The 24,155-nt window shown below is 38.2% G+C and overlaps 2 protein-coding genes across 2 annotated transcripts in view; both read right to left on the bottom strand.

Annotated features, from left to right (window-relative positions):
- Nucleotides 1-1,796, bottom strand: part of LOC121522282 (interleukin-1 receptor-like 2) — a 29,921-nt gene extending 28,125 nt beyond the window's left edge. The window contains exon 1 of the mRNA XM_041806477.1: nucleotides 1,703-1,796. The gene's annotated coding sequence lies outside the window, so the exon portion shown is untranslated. The remainder of the gene's footprint in view (nucleotides 1-1,702) is intronic.
- Nucleotides 1,797-5,049: 3,253 nt separating this feature from the next.
- LOC121522283 (interleukin-1 receptor type 2) lies at nucleotides 5,050-22,795 on the bottom strand. Its single transcript, XM_041806478.1, has 11 exons — nucleotides 22,735-22,795; nucleotides 15,290-15,391; nucleotides 13,011-13,269; nucleotides 12,278-12,452; nucleotides 10,868-11,045; nucleotides 8,610-8,696; nucleotides 8,441-8,506; nucleotides 8,220-8,355; nucleotides 7,690-7,835; nucleotides 6,747-6,900; nucleotides 5,050-5,551 (listed from the first exon to the last, which is right to left on the bottom strand). Exons 2-10 carry the CDS (start codon nucleotides 15,375-15,377, stop codon nucleotides 6,755-6,757), a joined length of 1,281 nt encoding a protein of 426 aa, XP_041662412.1. The 5' UTR covers nucleotides 15,378-15,391; nucleotides 22,735-22,795; the 3' UTR covers nucleotides 5,050-5,551; nucleotides 6,747-6,754.
- Nucleotides 22,796-24,155: the final 1,360 nt, after the last annotated feature.

Raw genomic sequence — 24,155 nt, forward strand, 5'->3', positions numbered from 1 at the left:
ATTTCTTTTTTCTTAGCTTTTTGCCTTAATTCAGATTGAATAGCTTAGAGGTGACAGGAATATGGGGACAGAGAATGGGGAGGACAAGGCCGCCCATAAGGGGGAATAAAAGGGAGAGCTCTCTGGGGCACAGCCAAACTGGGGGCCTATGGTGGTTAGCAAAGTCCTGGTCCATTGTTGAATTAAGCTGTGATAACAATATTTTATTTTAAGATGTATTTTGGGGCTTTTTTGTGCCTTTATTGGGGAGAGAGGACAGTGGATAGAGTCGGAAGCAGGGAGGAGAGCGGGAAGAGACGTGCAGGGGATGGTGCCACTGGCCGGATTCAAACCCTGGTTGCCTGCGTACATGGTGCGCGCCTTAACCACTCGACTACCAGCGTGGCCCACAATATTTTATTTTAAACCTGAATAACAACCACTCTTATGAAAGCAACACGTCCGCAAGTAGATCTTCCATATCTGGCATCCATCTAACTTTATGCCTCTATTTACTGTTGTTGCCATCGCTGGCTCCATTCATTGTAACAATCCATAGGATGTGCTCGGCTGTCCTTGGTGTTCCTCACATAACAGGATTTCTGATTGTAAATATTAAACACATTTATGATTTCAAATTTTGTTTGTCTTCCAAGCAGATCAGGGAGGAAAAGCTCACTCTTAATACGCTTACCATCATAGGATAATGTGGCTAGATGAACTTTAAGGGGGGGAATTAGCCCAAAGTCGTGTTTGCTTGTCATGCTTTATGAATAACAATTAGCCTAACTAGGTTCTAGTCATAGTATTGAGGAGAAATTCCTAGAAAATGTTGTGAGACTGAATTTTTCTCTGGGCAGCTTTATGAATATAACCCCAGACACCCACTGTACATTCTTTCCGGTACACCTAAGTGCATCCTTCATTTGGTTTTGATCAAAGGTTTTGAATAATGATCTGCTTCACATCTAGGATTGCCATAACAAGCCTCAGACCAGGCCTCACGCTCTGGTCATCTTCACTTCAAACTGTGATCATTAAAGAGCTTACTGTGCCCTGGGAGGAAGCTGCGGTGGAGCCTTTAAATGCAAGTGCCTTAAGTGGGCCAAGCTGGCAGCAGACACTGAACATCATGGCTGGAAAGCCAAGATTTGCCCATTTGAAGTTGGTTGCAGAGGCTTTGTGGGCTAACCAACAACCAGGCTGCTTAGGGACCTGGGAATTGGAGGCCAAGCCCTCTCAAGTGCAGCAGAACAGGCAAGGCGCTGGCTCTGGGTGAAGAGAAGAGACACCACCTGAGCGCTGAAGTAACACCAGTGGCACAGGAGGGATGAAAGCAGAGGGGGACAAACCTAGGATGGCAGGTGTTGCCGATGAGCCCTCTGGAGGTGTTGTGGGCCTATGATTGAAATACCAATGAAGGAGGATGCCCACCTGGTGACCCCTATGAAGCTTTAAACCCTCTCCTACACCACACACAAAGCAGCACGGCTTCCATAGAAACCCCCAGACTGCAGAATCATCCGCACTCACACCCTAGTAATCAAATCATTCAAGGGCTTGAATCCCCTAGTCCTAGTCCTCCCCTCCCCCTCCCCTTATTATAACAATAAAACCTTGACATTCTCTGACATTTTTGTGGTTTAAACATACTGGATATGTTTAACAAAATGGAAACAATTTTTGTATTTAGATAAGCAAAAGAAAGAAGAAATCGACTCACCTGGGAAGAAGCAACACAAAGACACTAAAAGAACGTTTGACAGATGAACGTTCACACAACCCAGCAAAGCAGCAGAGGAAACCTCACCTCCAACCTCAACTCAGAGGTTGACTGAGCAGCTTACTCTCACCCACATGAGTCAGAAGCACTGACAAGAAATGCCATTAGGAGGAGTGTTTTGAACTCTCTGTTAACATCTTTGTTTGCACACAGAGACGTTCAAGCCATTACAAACAATACTTCAATATTCTTATCAAATAAAATCAGCATATAGATTAACTTAGCATCCTTAGATATTTTTAATGTAAAGGTAGAATTATGTGTGATGAAAAATGATTTAATTGATTGGACAAAACATGAGATTAAATGATCCGGATTGGATTTACCATCACAATGAGAAAGGCTGGAGGTTGGTGAGACATCAGCTGAGGGATCACAGGTGGGGCCAGAATTTAATGTGCTAAACTTCTTTCTTTGCCTGAATATTTCACTACTTTCAGAACACAAAAGAAGCTTAAGAATTGAGAATGTTTATTTTTATGCACTTTTAACGCTTGGCATAGTGGTACAGCTCAAAACATGGCGTTTTTGGTAGCATTTATCCATGCAAAAATCATTAATTACCACCCCAAGGGGTTTTCTCTGCTGCTGTGCGACGTTATCTGCTAAGAACATATAGACTCAAGAACATTTCTTTTATCTGAAGCAAATGTGCTTTGACCACAAAGCAGGATACTGCACTCCTACCAAAAAATTTCCCATGACTCAGCCACTTCCCAATGTGATTTTTTTCCACTCATCAAAGATCGAATATGCTAACATTTGTTGCATCAGATAATTTTTGTATTTTTTGTGGGGCCATTGCTATTTAGCCTTTATTTTATTTATTTATTTGAATTATTTGAATGCATTTAACCAGGAAAGCCTCACTGAGATCAAGAATCTCATTTACAAGAGTGTCCTGGCCAAGACGGGGCTGCAGCACAATGACCAGTTACAGACTTGACACATGAAACATAGCAGTTTCAAACAGACATAAGAATTCCACTGAGTTTCATCATACAAAAACACAACATCTCTTACCATGCCTGTGCTGACGATAGTTGTACATTTCACATTCTTCTGACCATCTTCATTGGTAACCTAGTAAGATGCATTCACAAAATTAGCCTGTGGATTTCTCAGAATTTCTTATCTGTAAACAAAGACAAAACGGAAATCTTGAAAGTAGGCTCACAAGATCAGAGGCATTTTTCTTTGCAATTCTTCTTTGCAAGATTTTCCTCCCTCTGACGATCGTGACGTGGAGCCTTGTTGCAAAGGATTATTTGTCTGATTAATTTGCATGTGTGTGGTGTCAAAATGATTTTTTTACTGCTTCAAAATGCGCTGTAGCCTCCCAGACCCCAAGTCGTAAATATCAGCCATGTTTTGGAGTACCCACAACAACCAATTAGAGCGAGCAGATGGGGTAGCGTAACCAGCCAAATCATTTGCACTTTCACTGCTCACAACCATAAACACAACTGTATTCCAGCCAGGATTTCATCCTGGGTCTTTCCCTTGTTTTATGACTTTTTCTGCACTTTTAACGCATGCCAGGGCAGCCTGCTGTAAAGGAGCATCAAGAGGGTATCAACAGACATTAGATTTTTTCTGAAGTCAAGTACTCACTTAGGGTCGTTGGCAGGTGGGCAGGTGTTTGGTCTCAAGTTACCCTGGCTGAGTTATCTAGTGTGTATTCAGAGAATTAGAGATGAAAAATCGTTTGTAATTTGTCCTTATGTCTGTGGTTTCCCACATTTTAAAAATTGTTTCAGGTTTAAAAATCGTTTAGTGTGTGGCCAGCCTAAGGTTTTAGACCAAGTTTTAACCCTCTGAACCTGGCTGGATCGCTGATGATCCCCAACGGTAGCACATGTGTTGTTTACAATATCTCAGGAAACGTATGACAGATCTGTATGGAGTGAAGTGCAATCTTACAAGTGCAATAAAAAAAACGTACCTTTTTACCGATCTATGGACATCCCTGGTGTTTATATCCCTTCCAAAACAATTTTATTCCAATTTTAAAGTGCCGTGTTATTCAGATCTTTGAGTGCTACAAATCCACATTGCTAAATCCATGAAAATATGACAAATCAGAACATTTTTTGTAGGTGTGTTGCAGTTCACAGAGGTCATGGTTTGGTTTGTACCCATATCCTTGGGTCACAGTAAAAAGTTCCAGATTTATAATTCAAGATATCCCACACCTATTATTAGTATTATTATTTTCTTTTACTAACATTAGTTCAGCTAATATCCTTTTTCCATGTTCAAAATATACATTTGAATCAATCAATCAATAAATCCTTTGATAAATCTACTGTTATATAGAAATAACAGTGCTAGTTTGTACAGCCTGTGATGTATTATTCATGAGACAAAAAGGAGAAAATAAAAAACATATGCAAAATGAAAAACCACACATAAAACACAACCCTAATATCGCCTGATTTGAAAAATGAAAAGTAAATAAAACATGAAAACATGCAATTAAAATGTGTGTATTTTAGTGCACTTTATATTTATGGTTTATGAAGAGTGCTGTCACACCGTTTTAATAAAAAGCCATTGTAGTTGTTACTCATATTTACCAGTGAAGGATCACAGACTAGCTCAGCTACTTCCCTTCCTGTTAACTTGTCTGTTTTCTGTTTTTGATCAAAGTTTTTAAAAGGAAAAGCACCCATATTACATGCATGTCAATGAACCAGGGGGCATGCATTTGGATCCTACAGGCTACTTTTTTTCCGACAGGCTGTCTACTCCATATGTTTTTGGAAATCCCCTTAAACCTTGAACTAAGCTAATTGAGCACTACCAAATAACTTTTTAAAGGTGCTCTACAATGCAAAAGAACTATGTAGGTTACACCCAGGACCATGGGAAGTCTACAAGCCCCCCAAAAAGGGCATAAAGCTTTGAAAAGTTTATTCCAATTTTTTGTTTTTTAAACAATTGTCTCAAAAAATTGCGAGGTTGCAAAAAGCTCAATGATTTAGCACTGGTTTTAGGACATGTTGGACAAGAGTATTTGACATCCAATCCTTCATAGTTGAGGGGAGTTTTCCAAGAAGTTGAATTTACTGAGGATTTTTGAATTTGGGAAGAAAGTAAAGGATAATACTAGAAATTAAGGCACTAAGGTGGTGCATATGCTGGAATAATTAAAAGGGCCAGCGAGTGAGCCATGGGGAACACCAAACATCAGCCTTTGTCAGTCATGCAAGAATAAACCTCAGAGATTCTTCTTTCATACAAAAAAAACCATATAATGTGTGTTTGTAACAAGGGCTGTTTTATTGAACACACTTTGAAGATTAAACACTCTTAAATGCAACAGGACAACATAAAGTCTACATCAACAAAAACATTTTCCAGTTTTGAGAAAAGTTCACTGAGAGGTACTACAGTATGGCAATCTAACTCAGGTAAATCAACTAGAAGCTGGACCTCCAATGACCTGTATACTGTAAAAAGTAAATTAAGAATAGTTTTCAACAGTGCAACTCAGTTTTTGTACCAGAATGCATAAAAGTAATCTAAGATATCACAGATACTGTTTTTTGAATTTTAAGTTGTATTATGTACTACCCGAATGACAAAAGTAACTATCCTGATACCATTATGGATGGATGCAAGAAGAAAAATCAACATACAACAGATTTAAAAGAAAAATTCTTTGTGCAAAAGTCAATCAAGTGTAAGATTATGGAGGACACCAGGTAGTAATGTAACACTAAAAATCATAAAAGGAATGTTGAAAACCAGAGTTTAAGGTCTTCATAGATGATATGTGTACACCTGTGGAGTTAGAAAGTGTCTACTCCATACTTTGTCTGTTTTCTGTTTTTGATCAAAGTTTTTAAAAGGAAAAGCACCCATATTACATGCATGTCAATGAACCAGGGGGCATGCATTTGGATCCTACAGGCTACTTTTTTTCCGACAGGCTGTCTACTCCATATGTTTTTGGAAATCCCCTTAAACCTTGAACTAAGCTAATTGAGCACTACCAAATAACTTTTTAAAGGTGCTCTACAATGCAAAAGAACTATGTAGGTTACACCCAGGACCATGGGAAGTCTACAAGCCCCCCAAAAAGGGCATAAAGCTTTGAAAAGTTTATTCCAATTTTTTGTTTTTTAAACAATTGTCTCAAAAAATTGCGAGGTTGCAAAAAGCTCAATGATTTAGCACTGGTTTTAGGACATGTTGGACAAGAGTATTTGACATCCAATCCTTCATAGTTGAGGGGAGTTTTCCAAGAAGTTGAATTTACTGAGGATTTTTGAATTTGGGAAGAAAGTAAAGGATAATACTAGAAATTAAGGCACTAAGGTGGTGCATATGCTGGAATAATTAAAAGGGCCAGCGAGTGAGCCATGGGGAACACCAAACATCAGCCTTTGTCAGTCATGCAAGAATAAACCTCAGAGATTCTTCTTTCATACAAAAAAAACCATATAATGTGTGTTTGTAAGAAGGGCTGTTTTATTGAACACACTTTGAAGATTAAACACTCTTAAATGCAACAGGACAACATAAAGTCTACATCAACAAAAACATTTTCCAGTTTTGAGAAAAGTTCACTGAGAGGTACTACAGTATGGCAATCTAACTCAGGTAAATCAACTAGAAGCTGGACCTCCAATGACCTGTATACTGTAAAAAGTAAATTAAGAATAGTTTTCAACAGTGCAACTCAGTTTTTGTACCAGAATGCATAAAAGTAATCTAAGATATCACAGATACTGTTTTTTGAATTTTAAGTTGTATTATGTACTACCCGAATGACAAAAGTAACTATCCTGATACCATTATGGATGGATGCAAGAAGAAAAATCAACATACAACAGATTTAAAAGAAAAATTCTTTGTGCAAAAGTCAATCAAGTGTAAGATTATGGAGGACACCAGGTAGTAATGTAACACTAAAAATCATAAAAGGAATGTTGAAAACCAGAGTTTAAGGTCTTCATAGATGATATGTGTACACCTGTGGAGTTAGAAAGTGCTGTTCTGTCGAGCAAGAAAGTAATCCATTTTCTTCTTCCTTTTAGGTTTGAAGAGGACGTAGAGGAAGACGGAGACCACAGTCAAAAAGCAGGACACAGCCACAGCAGCGACCACTATCCATGTAAATGTAGAGTCTGCAGAGAAAGAGGTAACTCTCAATAAGTGATGTAACATGAAGCCATTAACAGGCCACTCATAAAATTGTATAAATAGATCTACACTGTAGACTTTATAATCTATCTGCTAAAACGTAGCCAAATCAAAATCACACATTTAGAATCCAGTCAGTGGAGGCTCATAGATGTGTGGGCTCACTGTTAGATATGAAACCACGTAGTTGAAATAAATTCTGAATTAAGGTTGTCACAATAACAGAATTTTGAACTCAGAAGTGACGCTTGTAAGATCATGATAGCAAAAGTGGCAGCAGAATGCACCAAACACCAGGAGATTTCTTATTTTCATTCATCTAAAAAGCAGGCAAATCCTGAACACTGTCTTATTTGTACAAATATTTTGTCCACAGTCAAATATTGCCAGCATATGATATGGTGTGCAGGAATCTGCTTGCATTTTTGATGGGTTCATTCTTCTCCTGTGAACATGTCTTACTGAAAAGATATAGTTTAAAATCTGTGACTGTTCAGTGTTCTTGATCATTAAAATAACAATCATAAAACATGGTATCTTAATGCATTTGAAGTATTGTGAACTTGACAACTTTACCTATCTTTTTATAACTTTTTAGTCTTAAGTTGTATTGAATTCTAAACATACAGCCAAATGTCATAAAGCAAGCCAGCTGAAGCAGCTTTTTCGAATGCTACATATATATATTTCAAATAATAGCTTTAAGAGAACCAGATTCAGATGGTGCATTCATCTTATTTTCACCTACAGTGCAAACATCACACAAAACTTACCCTCAAGTTGAAGCTGCACAACAACTTCCTGTCTCCCTCCTTGGTTCTGAGTGATGCACTTCAGCTCTGTCTTTGTGTCTTCCTCTGACCGTGCTACAACCAACAGCCTCATCTCAATCTGGCAGCCTTCAGACACCTTTGTTACCCTGAAACATTTAGAGTGACATGCCCATCAGTTTTCATGGTAAACTGAGCAAGAATGATGCCATGTAGCATATTTTCGAGGGGATGAAAACATTTTGAAATTATTGATTTTAGTTAGTGTTAGTGATCATTAGTGATCATTCTTAGTTAGTGTTAGTGATCATTCTAATTCAAAGTTAGTGATCATTCTAATTCAAAGTAAAGCAGTCATCTTTTTTTGCAACTGTTCAGTCTAAATTGAATGATTTCTTAGTTTGAAAAGAACATTTTTATGGTTTTTATTCTTTAATGTTAGGTAACTCACTTTTATATTTCTCTACCAAGTTATGCTGCAAAAAATGACTTTTGTTTTGTTTTTAATTCTTGGACCAAAAATGCACAATTACCTCCTTTCACCCTGCAGAGCCCGCTTATCAAGGTATGATGACTCCACTGATTGGCCGTTGACCCACCATGTGACCAGAGTGTTATCTGACATCTCACAGTCAGTGAGCACTTTGCAAAACAGCTCCAGGCCTGAACCTTAAAGAAGTCAAAGTTGATTTAACATGATAAATGTAACAATTCTCAGGCTTCTGTGCATGCATTAAGTATTCTAGTCCCTCACCATGCAGACTTGCAAAAATGGTCCCATTCAGCGGTGAGATGATCACAGGAGGTCGAATTACAGGAGCTGTAATACAAAGAAAACATGTTTAATATGTAGCATCTTTTTATCTTTTTTAGACTAAAAATATATACTCCTAAAAAGATAAGAAGAAGTCAGAGGAACTCACTGTGAACGGTGGTGTAGCTGCTGCTGAACGGCTCTTGGTTAGAGGTCTTTGAAGAATCAGACACTGTGGTGGTTACAGGATCAAGACCTGAGATTTAAAACATTCAGAAAGATGTGAACACTACCACAAAGACAAACTTCAAAGGATTGCTATGCTGACTCATTTCACTGATGACATTGTGACATTGTACACAGGTAACAGTGTAGGTGTTAGTGTGTTGTCCCTATGCCAAACTTAAATCAGTGTGTTGCACCCATCTGACCAGTAGAGGGCAGGCCAGGCTAAATGTTTCTATTAAGAGAAACCAGCAACAACAGATTTTTAAAGTTACATGTTCCTTTTGAATTTTAATTTGGTTTTATTTGCTGTATTTGTGATTTTTTTTAAAACAAAACAAAAAAATTCAGGGTTCATTCTTGAAAATTTGGAAACAGTTGACCAATTTTCTAGTTTATGAAAACACAGGGAAAATGCAAGAAAAAACAAATATTCTGGGAAAAATCTTGTACTTTCCTAGAAAATGATTTAAATCTCTCCTGATAGAGTATCAAAGTTCCACAAAATCAGGGTATCTGCATGGTCTTTAAGGTATCAAAAGTCAATAAATCAATGCAAGACAGTAATGTCTTCAATGTTGAAGTTGTTTTTAGCTTTTAGATTTGTCAAAGGAGATTGTAGGCTAGTTTTTTTGCTTTTGTTTTCATGTTTAGTTTTAAACAGCAGTCAGTTTCTGATTGAACTCCACCAGATCCCACATCAGTCTGCATGCTTGTTTATGTTCTGGCCCACTGAGCTATCAAGAAATCCTTAAAGCTCTGCTGTCCCTAGCTAGAAAGTTAACTGTGACTGTGCTTGCATAGAATTGAGTTTCCTGGTTATGAGTCACATCCTGGTTTTAATCATATTTGGCATACTGTGTTTACCTGAGCACAGAGAAACCGGGTTATTTATATCCCTTAACCTGGCTCTCCAGATGGATGTGTGAAACTCATCTGGAGAACCACTCATAGACAGTGTTTGGGAAAGGGCAGAGCCTTTGAAAAAAAAACTCGGAGGGTGATTGGATGAACGTTCTGTCACATCTTTACGGACCAATCAGAGTAACAAAACACTTGACGTAGCCGCTAACGAGCTGCGCCTGAGCCCCTACGGAAGGAGTAAACTCCATAAAGAACTGCATAACGTGAACCATGGCAACTGTAGACATGTCAGCACACGATTTTTGTCGTTTTGGAAAAGAAAACAACTCACTGCTGTTCTTTTTTCTTCTTTTAATGAAGACATGTCATCAAGTTCTGATAAACCTGGTGCTTTAGCAGCATCCACATTAATCTTCCACCATAATTGCACTGGCCTCTTGTTGTTGCTTGCATAAGTTAAGACTCCACCAGGCCCGAAAGTACTGCCCCTCGATGCTGATTGGTCCTGTCACTTTCTAACCTGGCCAAAACGGTTCAGACGGGGAGCTTTGCAAGATGGATTCACCAGTGAGAAACATGAAAAGGGCGTATCCATCTGCTTTTGAAGGTTACATATCCCTATATACATGAGAGAAACTGGTATTCTGGTGTCTAATAACTGAATCCTATCTGCACAGGCATCTGTAATGTTATTTTTACAACACTTAACTAGGTGAGTTTGAAATTTGTTTTTATTCTTAATTTCATGTTCTAGTTCTGGTAAAACTGGCGCTATGATAGAGTTACATCAAGGGTGATGACAGACATTGCAAATGGTTTCAAGTACAACTAAACCCTGCCCACAGCTACCACCTCATTCTCCCCTAATTGAAGCTGATTGGTCCGAACAGTTCAGTTCAGCCCAAACGTTGTTGTTTGGAGCTTTTCAAAATGGGTTTGATGACAGAGATAGAGTCTGGTAGAAGTGTTATCTGCTTTGCAAGGTTGGTCTGATATATGCTCATAACTGCACAGTTTTTCTTGTCACATTGCTAAATTGTTTCTGAAAAAGTCTGGAAAGGTCCTGAAAAATGTTCACTTTCTGGTCTGTCAAATAACCAGATACCAAGAATAGTACCTTCTAGAGAAGACATATAGACACGGTTATACCAAATGCATGATCATGACAGCTGATTTTACTTTTAAAAGGGGCACTATCATTTACCATTATTGGTTTTAGTAGTTAATGATATTTGAATAGATATAAGGACACCTGCTAATGGAATCTGATAGATTCCACCTCTGATACTTCCCTCACTCAGGTGATACTGCAGTAATGAGATATTGCACATCACCTACCCTGGACATGGAGCAGCACAGCTCTGCTGACTTTGTACTGCTGGTTGTTGATGAGCACTCTGAGCTGGCAGGTGTAAAGACCTGCATGGTATCGCTTCACTGCTGGGATCATGAGAACCCCTGTGTCCCAGGGAGAAGGGCTGACTCTGTTTGGATGATCTGAGGTTAGGCTTGAGTTCTGCAAGGAGGAAACATGCAGGAGTAAGCATAGCACCAATGTTGCTGTATGAGTTTTTTTTAGTTAACTTCAGAGTGTCTATACATTCATTTAATGCTAGAAATACATTTTGCACAAAGATATGACTTTCATAGCAGCTCTGACTTTGTTTCAAAATGAGCTGCCTCAGAGAGAATCAGCAGATCTGCTCTTTTCTTTCACAGTTTCCTATTAACAGTAACCTTAAATAACATAAAAGATGTTTACTGACTTGACTGAGTAACAAGGATACAAAAAAAATCATATGGTTAATTAGTAAAAATTGTATTTAATATTATTTCTTAAACTCTTATTTTTATGTTAAATGAGCACAAGGAATCCCAGTGACCTGTTCAGTGTAGAATCTGTTTAGGATGAGGTTGTAAAATTATCGTAATTTTGAGGGATGATAAGATCAAAACAACATGTAGTTCATAAAACAGGAGGTTAAGAAGAAAAATGACTACATTAAAAATGAAAGCAACCTATTACCTCTGCAAAAATGTTTGTAAAATTTAGAAAAAAAAACTTTAGGGAGGAATTCTTCCAAGTATAGTTATTGCCAATGTATTTGTTGAATTTAGACAGGAGGAGTTCTACAATTTTCGAAAACAGTTCAAAACTGTCTGGCTGCAGACAGCTCATTTCTGATGGCCAGTCTCACAGAAAGACCCAACAGCTGAGACACTGTGTATCTCAGGATGGAAATAAACCCAACAACTTTTGAATTAAATTGTATTAAACTTATACTTGGGCTACCAAAAGCTAAGTTAAAAACCTGATTACAAAACATTTAATAAAGCAGAGTTAACAGTCTGTTCACATGAAAACAGCTTACCCTCCATGAAAACATTCCAACACAGCAAATGTAACTTGCGTTGCTCAGTTAACCATGTACGCTACATAGCTAATTCTGTTTTGTGGCAATGGTATGTAAACAGATGTCGACAACATTTGATTTTGACAAGTGTCATATCAAAGTTTGAATTCTGCTATTGTGACAGCCCTAGTTTAGGACTCTCAGTAGAAGGCCACATTTGTTCGGGTGAGAAAATGCCTCAGTTATTGTCACACTTGTCTTGAAATCACAATTTGACTTCTGTGATGGAGTAAAATAGCAAAACTCTGGTTTTAAATGACTTAAATCTCAGCATCTGACTAATCAATAATTGAATTATCTGTGCTGATCGATATCCAATAGGTGGAGGTCTCACCTTGTACCACTCTATAAGTCCACCTGTCTGGAAAAAGTCATCCATATCTGGACATCTGACTTTCAAAGGCTCCCCCACTGTGCGGTTGATTGAATATGATATGTTCTTTATGTCAACAGAGCTGGACCTGTACACTTGTAGTGAGATGCTCCCCGTTACACAGTAGTTTTGATTCCTGTAAGACAAAATATCAAATTAGAGTTAGTAAGATATGATATCATAAACATCATTAAGAGGTCAGAATCCTCAAGATGGAAAGAATCTGTAGCTGAAGCATGCATAAACAAAAAAAACTTTACAGGTGTCATGGACACAGATTTATATACCTCTCTGACCTGTACTGTCATCTAACAGAGGCACACAACATGCATATTTGATGCTTTTTTTTAATAAATATCACCCTCAGAGGAATCAAGCTTAACATTCATATTTTATTATTGTCAAAATAGCATCTACTATAAAAGGAAGTATAAAATAAAATACCTATTTAAGTGACAAATACTTTTGATATGGGTTTTTTTTTGTGAGCTCAATACAAAATAAAATAGAAAAGATTTTTAGAGGTGTAATGCAATGGGTCAAAGGAACATTGCTTTGGAAACCAAACATTTCTTAACTTATTTCTTGCAAAGCTGTGGCGTTGTTGAAGATACTATCCTCATGACATTTCCGACAAGTCAGTAAAGCCTTGAGAAAACACTAGCACAGGTGAGGTATCATCTCTTATGCCTACCTGTAGGTGCAGATATATTCCCCTGAATCTGAAGCCTGAGCTGGGAGGAACCACAGCTGTTTGCCATGCTGCTGGATGCGCCCCTCGCCATGAAAGGGCACAGCCTCTGTCCCATTGCTCTTGGTGATGAGGTACTTTGCTGTTGGTGGGGCAAGCTTGCGTTTTTTTAGCACACTCATGAACATTGGGAAAGTGAGTATTATGGCCTCACCCTCCAATCTGAACACCCTCAACTCTGGAGACACCAGGTAGCAGCCGTCTGCAGGAGAGAGAAAGTCAGATGTTAAAAATTGTGGTAGGTGTGGTAGAAAACATTTAAAAAAAAAAACAAAAAAAAGAAAAAAATTAAAGAAAGCATGATGAGATTAAGCTCAGAATCCAAAACGATAGAACAACTTCCTGCTTAGAAATACCTCATTTCAGTGGTACTTAACCTCACCCTACTCAGGAGCCAAGTGATTGAAAAGATAGTTTGGCAAGAGCCACAATCGACCCCCTGTCACACCCCACCTCATTCCATAGCTTTGTTTCTGTGCGTTTCTGCTCTTTATATGTTGTGGGTCAGCAGTTCATTAATGACCTTCTGGCATTTTGTTAATAATTCCGTATTACATCAGGTTGTCTATGTGTGGAGGCTAGTTGGTGTTGACTCATATGGAACATTGAAATGTAGCCTATTATTTTATCTGTTTTACAGTTTTTGTTGTTTTTGTTTCATATTTGTTCACAATAAAATAACTCAAACAAAATAACAACAACAGAGTTTAATTGTGAAGAACTTGTCAGAAAAAGGTACATTTGTTGTGCAGACAGCATTCCTGGCACAAAACACAATCAGACAACAAAAAAAGACATCTTAGGTCATTTTTATATATTTTACTTACATTTAAACACAACTCTCACATAATGACTAAGTTTATATCTTAAATTGCATTCATTCTTATATTTTTTTACAACTATGGATGAAATTTACAACATTAAAAGCCTTTACACACTGAGTCCGTTTTTTTTTTCCAAGTTGTTTTGCACTTTAAAAAAGAAAAATGTATCTCATGCTCTAATCATGTTTCCGAAACTTTCGTCCATGATTTTTTTTTTTTTTTTTTTTTTTAAGAACTGGTTTGATTTTATGCAAAATCTCACATCAGTCCAAGTCATTTAGATGGTGTTTGCTGATTCGGATCAGAGCATGCTGCTACCTTCTCAATTTCTTATTCCACCTGACCCTCCACTCTCTCTCCCTCTCTCAAACCAAAACCTTACTTTGAACACTGTGATTTGACCGTGTATTATGTAGACAACTATGAAAATATAACAGATAAAGACAGAGGTTTGTTCTCACAGCCACCTAACAAAGACTGAATTAAAAGTTGCTCTCCCTCTCTTCAACCTGGCACAGCTCTGACGAACGAGCTGGTGCTGTATGAATGGACCAAGAGTGATTTTCAATGAGTGACGGAGCCACAGGCTCATCTTTACTGCTTATTCATGTCTCAATACAGAACAGTTTGCCACATTCTGTAAATGTTCACAGTGGATATAAATAAAAGAACCACCACCGGTCACTGGAAATGTGTGTGTGCCGACTTGAGTAATTGGTTATCTTAACTTGAACAGGCACCAATGAGTGCGCCTTGCTGGGGTTTTTACAGCTGTGTTGATGATTTCTCTTCACTGTTTTATCACAGTTTTAAAACAAGCAAGTTAAAACATCTTTAAACAGTTGTTTAAACTGTTATAATACAAGTCATTGCAATGCTGGGCTAATGCCAAACTGCAAGCTGACCAAAAACCAGTGTCCTGCAAGGCGAGCACAACCCCTTTATGTTGCAGTTATCACAAACATCAAACTCGGAGAGGAAAAAACAAGTTCTTCCTGAATACTGGACTATGTATTGATACTGGTTTAGCGTGCACCTGTAGTTGTTTTAAACCCAGGCAGTCTCTGTTATGTGATCAGTGATAGTACCAGAATCACCAAGTCTCACTATATTAGTATCTGCAGTTTTACCCCAAAGAGAGACAGGAGTATGCCCTGCAGGTTTTGGTTATCAAAAAAAAGATAGTACTCAATAATGTGTGCCCAGGACTTTAATTTCAGATGCTGTATTAAAACAGGAATCTATATCGTCTGACTTTTTGACAGTATCATTTCAAAGTTTAAAATCCTGGTATCTTGACAGTCTACTGTGCAGATACCCTACCTTGCCAAGAAAAAAATGTGAACATTAATGTTTTGATCAATAATATTAAAAGTTAGATATTATCACCATGCTTACCTTTCATAGGGAGAGGAGCTAGTGCTGGAGGTCTTCCAGAAACAGAGTCCATGACAGCCGCAGCAAAAATCATCACCAAGAGAACCATGTTGGCAGTCCACACTGACAAAATAAATAAATAAGATCAAATAAAGTAAAAAAAAATCCCTTTAGAAATGGAAAGTGTTGTCTGCATCAACTGGTTGCTCATCTGAGACAACACAATCTGTCAGTCTAAAGCTCATACTATAAGATCAAACCGTGGGTATAACAACCACAGTGTGGGTAACAAAAATGCAACTTTTTTCTAAATATTGAAGCTGTTGATGCTAATTGATGCTGGCAGATATAACGTCTAGTCTCGATTGAAACTCCGCTTTAATTTGTAAAACCTTGTGACATCACAAGACCAATCATGATGCAAACGCTGACACTCCCTGTCAACCCACTCCCTTGCTCTTCAGCCAAATTTAACCTCAGGGGTTTACCAACATCATGATTAGTCACTTTAAGTGGGTAAAGGTCATTTCAATTTCATCAGTGCAAAATTGGCAATAAAAGTAGGGAATGGCAACAGAATAAAACAGTACTCTGCTATTAGCTAATTATATTAAACTAAATTAGGAGGGGTACTTTAAGTAGTGTGTGTGGGGGGGTGCTTTGCCTGCTCTAAGGCTGTCAAAATTACATTGACATAAAGTCATGACTAAAACTTGGCTTAAATAGTTTATACAAACTTCTTTTGGTATGACCTGTTTTCTTAGAGTTTTGTCCGTGAAACAATTAAAATCTGGGTTGATTTTGACAGAAATCTGTTACTTTTAATTCGTCTGAGTCTTGGCGAGACTTTTCTTAGATACAAGAAGGAGGTGCTCTGGGGAAAAAGTTGGGAACAACTGTTTTATCATAATGCTTCTGAGTTTTAAAAGGCGTTAAAATATCAATCTTATAATGTTGCCCCCTGTTAGTTTTAGTGTTAGTGTCCTATTTAGGTTAGGTGAAAAATGGCAGCTTTATCTGTTTAATTAACAAAAATGAAAATGATGATTTAATTTTGCTACAATATTATCTATTCTCATCTAAGAGTGGGAGATCCACATTACTTAACATTTCATTCCCTATATTATCATATAGGGAATAAATCTGTATTTCAGTATGCAGTAAAAATTTTAAGTCCATCTTAAATTTAGAAAGTTTACAATCTGGATCAATATAGACTACATAGTCAAACAGAAAGGTAAAGCCTGTGCTGTGCTGATAATTTTAGCTGCAGAATGAAATCATCATGTCCATGGAAACGGGCTAGTTTCACTTCTACTTCTGACGGCAGGCACCACTTCCCACAAACTCTTACAATCATGCTTACTCACTTATAACTGAAGAATTTTTTCCTGGATTAAAACCCTCCAACCAATGTGTCATCAAAAGGCAATCCTTTTTATATAATCTGTGGGCGTGTCATTGTTGTAAATGAAGGTAGAGACCTAAATCACTACGTCACAAGTGCTAGATTAGGATTATACAGAAACTTTAGTGATGGTATAGTATCATCTTAAGCAAGTAATATCAAACCTTAGTTAGCTCTTGATGATCACAGTCCTGATCACCCCTTCAATTTGCTAATTATGGAATACACAGCACATTTGATCTGCAGTACAGTCCAGTCATAAGATTCAGGTTTCTTTATCCCTACCACCAGTCCGTGTGCTGAGCTGATTGTGTTTGTTTTCACTGGTGTAAAAGGTCTGGTGTCAACCAACAACCATTCAAGGTTGCTTGAAAAAGGAGTGTCCGTCTGCTTTTGTTCAGACTCTAGTGAGATTTTTGTTGTTGTTGTCAGTATTTCAAGGTCTTTTGTATTAAAACATGGGTGGCCAAACAAAAAAAAGCACTTGAAATTCAGCTCTGGTTCCTCCCATTCATCTTTATCTTTGCTGACTGAGATGTTTCCACACTTTGATGGGAGTCCATCTTTGCTAAAACCAAGCAGCAACCTCCGGTCCTGAAAAATGAAGCCAATGCGGAAGTGCAAAAAATTGCAGTACAGCGAGTGTCCACTTGAGGCCGGCTGCAGGAACACCTGTTAAAAAGCTGTTTTTTACACTAGAAATAAACTGGTTTACAGCCTGGTTCAAAAAACCAAACGTGTCTCATTAGCTAATGTCTTCATGTGCTCTCACTGTATGGGGAGTACATTTTTTTGTACCACAATGGTTTAGATTATATTTAGGAAAAACCTCACTACGGCCTGATTGGCGCATCTAATTTAATCAACAGCTCAACAGGATTTCTAGCTAGCTAGCTAGCTAGCTGACAGGTAGTCAAGCTTTGTGGGCAAAGCAGTTTGAGTCTGCCTATTGAGAGCAGACAGCTGACATCACACAGGGTTTATCCAACTCTTTCTACAGTCCATGGTTAAAACAAACTGGACATGATTTGGAAAGGCACACACCTCTCTATAGAAGGCCTACAGCTGACAATGCGTATCAGAGCAAAAAGCAAGCCATGAGGTGAGAGGAACTGCCTGCAGAGCTCAGAGACAGGATTGTTCCAGGGCACAGATCTGGCTGCCTAGCCAAACTGAGCAATTGGGGCAAGGGCCTTAGTGAGAGAGGCGACTGAGAACTCTGACTGAGCTCCAGAGATCTTGTGTAAAGATGGGACAATGTTCCAGAAGGACAACAATCACTGCAGCCCTCCTCCACACATGAAGACTACTCAGACAAATAATTGTTTGCGATGGCGCTCTAGTCAGTATACGCCCCCACAATCTTTGGGGGGGTCAAATCTTGCCTAAAATCAGGCTTAAAATCCTGTAGTGTGTGGCCGGCCTAAGGCAGTGGTAGCCTGATAGCTCAAGAGTAGTGCATGTGTACAACGTCATTCTGTCATGTTGCTCTGATTGGCCTGTCATAAATGTCCTGTCTTTCCCAAATGTTTCTATGGGAGCTTTCCCAGATGAATGTGAAATATATCTGCAATGGATATATTGAACAGTGTATCTGGTATGTCAGGTTAGCTGTTTACAGGCTTTATGTGTTTAAAACTTTCAGGATCCTTCACCCTGCTAAAGCACACAATTAAGTAGGGTGGCCATATGTCCAGCTTTAGGCTGGACAGTCCGGAATTTCAATGCCTCGTTTGGCGTCCAGCGCAGCCTCAAGCCGGATGCCAATTTGGCCTCCTTTTGGAGTCGCACCTGAATGTAACGCAGCACCATTGCTCTGTTTCTCTGCATATCAGTCCGGTGTTTGTTTGTTAAATATAATCCTGGTAATGTACAGTGCTTAACAAATTTGTTAGATCACCTGTCATATTTGTCTCAGAGACCATCCAGCATCATGAAGTGCTTTAATGCTGACTCTTTCATTTTCAGTGAGCTCTCCACATTTTACCATTTTGAACAGGAATGAGGGATTTCAAACTTAATTCATCCAAATTTGAGGCAGCTCACTGGGCTTCTCTGAGAAGTCAGAAATGAATCAAGCATAACATTCAACCACTTAAAATCATTTTTCTGTTCAGGAATGCAAGTAAATGACTATAATTTGGCATATTGATCAAGAAATATTAATGTGCTTGACTATTTTTTCAGTTTTTTGTAAATCGGTTGATTTGAAAATTCATGGATAAGAATAATAATGATATTTTAGCATTAAAAATACCATTTGAGTTAAAGAGCTTCTACATATTGGTGTATTAACCATTGCAGAAACACAAATGTTTTTGTAATAACCAGTGCTGTTAATTTAGGGCAGCTGTGGCATAAACCTTACTTGGTTAAGGTCAGGGTGGTCTAATAAATTTGTTAAGCACTGTATATACAATGTTGACCAAAACATAAACTTTACCTGGCAGTCACACATTAGTAATATTTTCTTCGAGATCAGTGTCATCCTTAAACAGTAAAGTGCGCGCAATGTCCGCTCGCTCTCCCTCTCTCTTTCTCTCCTGATACTTGCAGCACAGAAACTTTCATCACATTTGTCCCATAAATTCATCCGTTTTTCTGCAACCTTTCTTGTTAAATGTCAACTTCTCTCACTGTTGAGTTTGTGATTTTATGATAAGACTCCGTGAAGTTCCCGTGCTGGTTCTCATCAGGAATTAATTGACGTTGTCAAACTTCCTCACGTAGATCAGCTGTTTTAAAAACCAGATCACGGGTGAAAACAATTAAAGACATTGTATATTTTAACATTATTTAACAAAAGATGGTTACACTAAAGCAGAAACATCGAGAGGAAGAGAAAGAAGCAAAACGGATGAGCTTCTGTGTGTGAGGGAAGGGGAGGGTTGCAAGGGTGAGAGTGAGGGGCTGTAAGGGGAGCAAGATCAGCTGCTTTATATTATATTTATTTTGATGAGAACACCCCACTAAAACAGATAGCTAATAAAATGGGATTAATTTTATGATGAAAATAATTAACCCATAGTGATCACTTTCTTAGACAGATGGAAATCAAAAATATACTTATCATTGCAACAAGGAATATGATCATTAAAATCAATGATAATTTTACTAACCAGGAACTGTGTCTTTTATATGCAACTAACTCAGGCTACATTACAAAGACTTTGTATTTCTTATTATTGTAATAGTATATCCTTTAGTTAGTTTAAGGCCCCGTCCACCCGGAGATGAAAACTATTTATTTCTGTTTCTTTTTGAAAATTTTTTCCGTAAAGACTGGATCGTTTCAGGAAATATGCGTGTAAGCACAGAACCACTGAAAATGACTGAAAACACTGTAGAGCATATGCCAAGCCTGTATGTGGCGCTGTAATGCTGCCACGGAAATGATCCAAAGGAGAGAAGAAGATCACAGAAAACTGACACAAACTTTCTCCTGGTTGCCCTTCTGGTTGTTCTCCGCATTTGATTTAAGAACATATGGTGTGTGTGTGTTTCGCGTGGTGGTAAAGGAGCATCAGATTTTGCTGTAAAACCCATAACAAGCTCAGTAGCTTCTGCAGCACGAACACAACCCTGTAATTCGCCAGTGTTGTTTTAGCAGGACCCGCGCAGGCATCTTAATAGCTATGCTAAGTGTGACGTAATCTCCATCCACACAGAGACGAAATGGTAGTCGTTTACGGATTTGTGCACTCTGGGACCCGGTTTCAAAAAGTATCATTTACAGTCACCAACAAAAAACTTTTGCGTATGCTCCTGAATTTGTCTCCATGTGGACAGGGCCTAAGATACTTTCGGTTGTTGTTCAGTGAGTATGTTTAGGCAATAGTGGGGAGCCTCATATCAGAGTCTGCTTAGGGCCTCACTTTGGCCAGGGGTGGTCCTGGATCAAATTGTGCTTCAATGAGTAGAGTATCTCAGAATCCCTGTATCATGGTACCATCAGTATCATAGACAAAATTGTATTGTAGTGGGGAATACACTAGAGTCCTATTTGTTGCCATTATTCTCTTCTGAGTCACAAATAAGTCTTGAATTAATAAAATAAATAACTATTCCTCTCAAATCAACGTATTAAAGTATTAATAAACTGCAAGACCAAAAAGGGAGCATTTTCCTTGCAATCAGGGTCCAAAACTAACTTTTTCACTTACCAGCCAGCTTGGCAACCAAATGACAATTGCTTTTAAGTGTTGTAATTTGCTATCAGTATTATTTAACATGTCATTTGGGTTTTGTATGCGATTCTCAATCAATAGTTTAATAGTATGAACTAATAATAGCAATAATGTATGCTAAAAGAGACACAACGTGAGTAAAAAGACCCTTATTATGTGTAGAACAACAAATGAACTTGCTTCTGTTGATTCTTTTTTTATAACGTCACAATTCCAACCCTCCTTTATCTGGGCTAGGCAAAATGGCTCAAGAGATACTCTGGCAGAGTTACTTTAAATTTTATTTTTTGTTTATCATTTATTTATTATTCTATTTTTCTTAGAAGTTTAGTTTTCTTACGTTTGGTTTAGTTTTAAACCTCATGGTCCACTTAAGAGCCTACAACAAATCTTTCTTTTTTTTTTTTGTATAGCTACAGTCTTCATTAACAATCTAGATGGACCAAAAAGAGACAACAGAAAAAAAAAAGTCAAGGCGCCTTCACAGACCGGTTAATTTGGAGTCTGGAGTCTGGACATGGAGGCGTGAGCATCTCCTGCTCTGACTGCAGCTGAGATGGACTGCTGCGCGAGGAGTGGTTCTGCCTGTCAGTGCTTTGGGACGGGGAGGGGCCCACGGCAGCACCAAGAGGCACTACAATGATACGTGCTGTCATGTCAGAGTCTTCAAAAGTCTCTAGTAACACCAGAAAAGTCGCTAGATTTGTCGCTAGTCGCTTTTTTGAAAAAGAGTCGCTAGAGGGGTCTGAAAACTCCCTAAATATAGCGACAAAGTCGTTAAGTTGGCAACACTGCAAGGAGGTACGGCTACAGTAACAACCAGCTATCCACCTCGGCGTGCTGTGCATGACGTCATGACTGACGCACTTACGTGACCAAAGATTGTCTTGGCCTGAAATACACATTACTCTGTCAGGAAACCAGCCGATACCAGCATCATTCTCAGTAACAAAAAAAAAAGAATTTTTTCGCTGGTAAAAAAATAACTCGCCAGAGTGGCGAGTGGTCTTCAAAATTTACCAGCCAGAGACAAAATCTACCCGTAAGTGGCGAATGTTAGTTTTGGACTCTGCTTGCAATCACATTATAGTCTGCTTGTAACAGTCCCCATGTGGGCACAGACCAAAACTGATGCGATTATGCAACAATACAAAAATTGGTCTGTGGTTTGGACCAGATCAACCAAACAAGAGGTGTGAAAATGCCCTCACATTGCCAGTGCTTTAAACAGAAAGATGCTCCATTAATCTAAACATTTTTTAATTGTCCATTTGCCTTAAATAATTTGTAAAAAAATCAAATTTTATAGACAGAAATCTATGATCATTGTTCTGGCCAATATGAACCAAAAGTCACATCTCTTTTTCAGAAATAATCACTTCTAAGTCAAATCTGCACAGGCCAAATTTCAAATAGGCTCTCAATGTCAAAATAACAAAAATGCAAAAAGATTAACTTGTCATTTGTAAAAATATTATTAGATTAAAATGCTCCTTAGATGATATAGAATAAATAAAATCACACATACCCAAACATTTCGAATAATTACCATGAGATTAAGAGGCATTTATACTTTTTCAGCTTAAACTATTCTAAATTAAAGGATAAAATCTTAACCTACATCTCCCTAAGAAATAAAGTAATATATCTGAAAAACTCAAAGTTTGTATTTAAGGGCTGGGCAATGTAATAACAGAGCAACACATAAATATCTGTAATATATAACTAATTACATAAATAACATTTTTGAATGTTTGCATGCACAAACACCCTGCTTACTTAAACATGCATATTCTTCTATCATGTCTACCTGTTTATTAATATTTCCACGGATAAATTGTTGACAACACATACATCTACAGTGTACTTACAGTTTAGAGGTGAGTGTTGTGTCCCTGCTGTGAACAGTCGTGGTGACAGCGTGGACTGTAGAGGCATGTGGTCAGTTTCCTGCTGCTCAGGGAGAACCTGCACTCTCTTTTCAAGCTTCCCTCCCCTCTGATATGGAACTTCTCAGGTTTCCCAATGTAACGCAGTGTACTGCACAGCTCACCACTCATGCCTGCTGACTCCTCAACACACACAAAGTATACACTCATACTCACATACGCGCAATTTGTACATTGCCTGGTTATTGCCACCCGGCGAGATGTTTGGCAGGTTCATCGAGAGAAAGAGTGAGTTTACAAATGTTTACATGTGTTGTAGCTGTCTCTCTGGAATCATCTGCCTGTTACGCCACTGCTGGACATATCTGAGTTTAAGTACAAACTCACCAAAACTACATACACAAGACATCATTTAACTATGTTCATTAAGCTACAATGACGACTCATTAATCAATTAATTAATTACATCAATCACCAAAAAGTCCAGGTTTGATTTGTTTAATTTATTTAAAGAAATAAAAGTACATTTCTCTCATTTAACTCTAAACAATCCAACTGAGGATGTTGAAATTTTTTTATTTTCTTTATCACAGCAAAATGAATAATTGCTGAAGTTGGTGCAACATGACATAAGACACTGTCTTTGGTGGTATCGTTGGGTAGACTTGCATTTCTTTCTTTTTTTTTTTTTTGACTAATCAATTTAAAATATATTAAATGCGTTCTTTATTATTGTTGTGATTTACAAGTCATAGTATTAATTAATTAAATAAATAATCATATTCCCCAAAGTGAGTTGAAATTCAACCATCAGTCCATCCGTCCATCCATCCATGCATGTATGCATGTATGCATACATGCATACATGCATGTATGTATGCATGTATGCATTTATGTATGTTACAGTTGCAGGAGGCTAGGCAAGTTGCTCCAGAGATGTCTATTCCCGGCAATAGTTTTCTGATGCCTCCTCTTTGATTCTAGGGCATTCTCAGGCTAGATGGAATATATAATCCCTCCAGTGATTTTTGTGTCTGCCCTGGGGTCTTCTCCCGGTTGCATGTGCACAGGAGGCATCCTAATCAGATGTCTGAACCACCTCAACTGGCTCCTTTCTATACAAAGGAGCATAGTCTCTTCTTTTAGTTTCCTTTCTGAGTCCCTCGTTATGTCTCTAAAACCAGGTGTACACTGTGCGATTTTCATCCAATTCAGACGTGAATTTTAAGTTGCAAGACTCACTTGGAAGTCAGTAGTGTGTTGTTTGTTGTGCAGTGCAAAGGGGGGAAACAGTGGCTGACCAGGACCCAACTACAGCCCTACCAGCAGCTTCAAACTGGTTGAATGGATTTCTGGCACGTTGTAAATTTTGGTTGTACAGTTTCTTATACTTCCAACAGTGA

This window comes from Cheilinus undulatus, linkage group 15 (assembly GCF_018320785.1).
Source record: "Cheilinus undulatus linkage group 15, ASM1832078v1, whole genome shotgun sequence".
Taxonomy (NCBI): domain Eukaryota; kingdom Metazoa; phylum Chordata; class Actinopteri; order Labriformes; family Labridae; genus Cheilinus; species Cheilinus undulatus.

What these genes read in the sequence shown, in the direction of transcription:
- LOC121522283 (XM_041806478.1), bottom strand. Translation starts at nt 15,377, where the DNA reads ATGGTTCTCTTGGTGATGATTTTTGCTGCGGCTGTCATGGACTCTGTT. An exon ending in GACTTATAGAGTGGTACAAG is followed by an intron (nt 11,046 to 12,277) that starts GTGAGACCTCCA and finishes TCCTCCTTGCAG; the next exon opens with AACTCAAGCCTAACCTCAGA. An exon ending in GCTCTGCAGGGTGAAAGGAG is followed by an intron (nt 7,836 to 8,219) that starts GTAATTGTGCAT and finishes TAAATGTTTCAG; the next exon opens with GGTAACAAAGGTGTCTGAAG.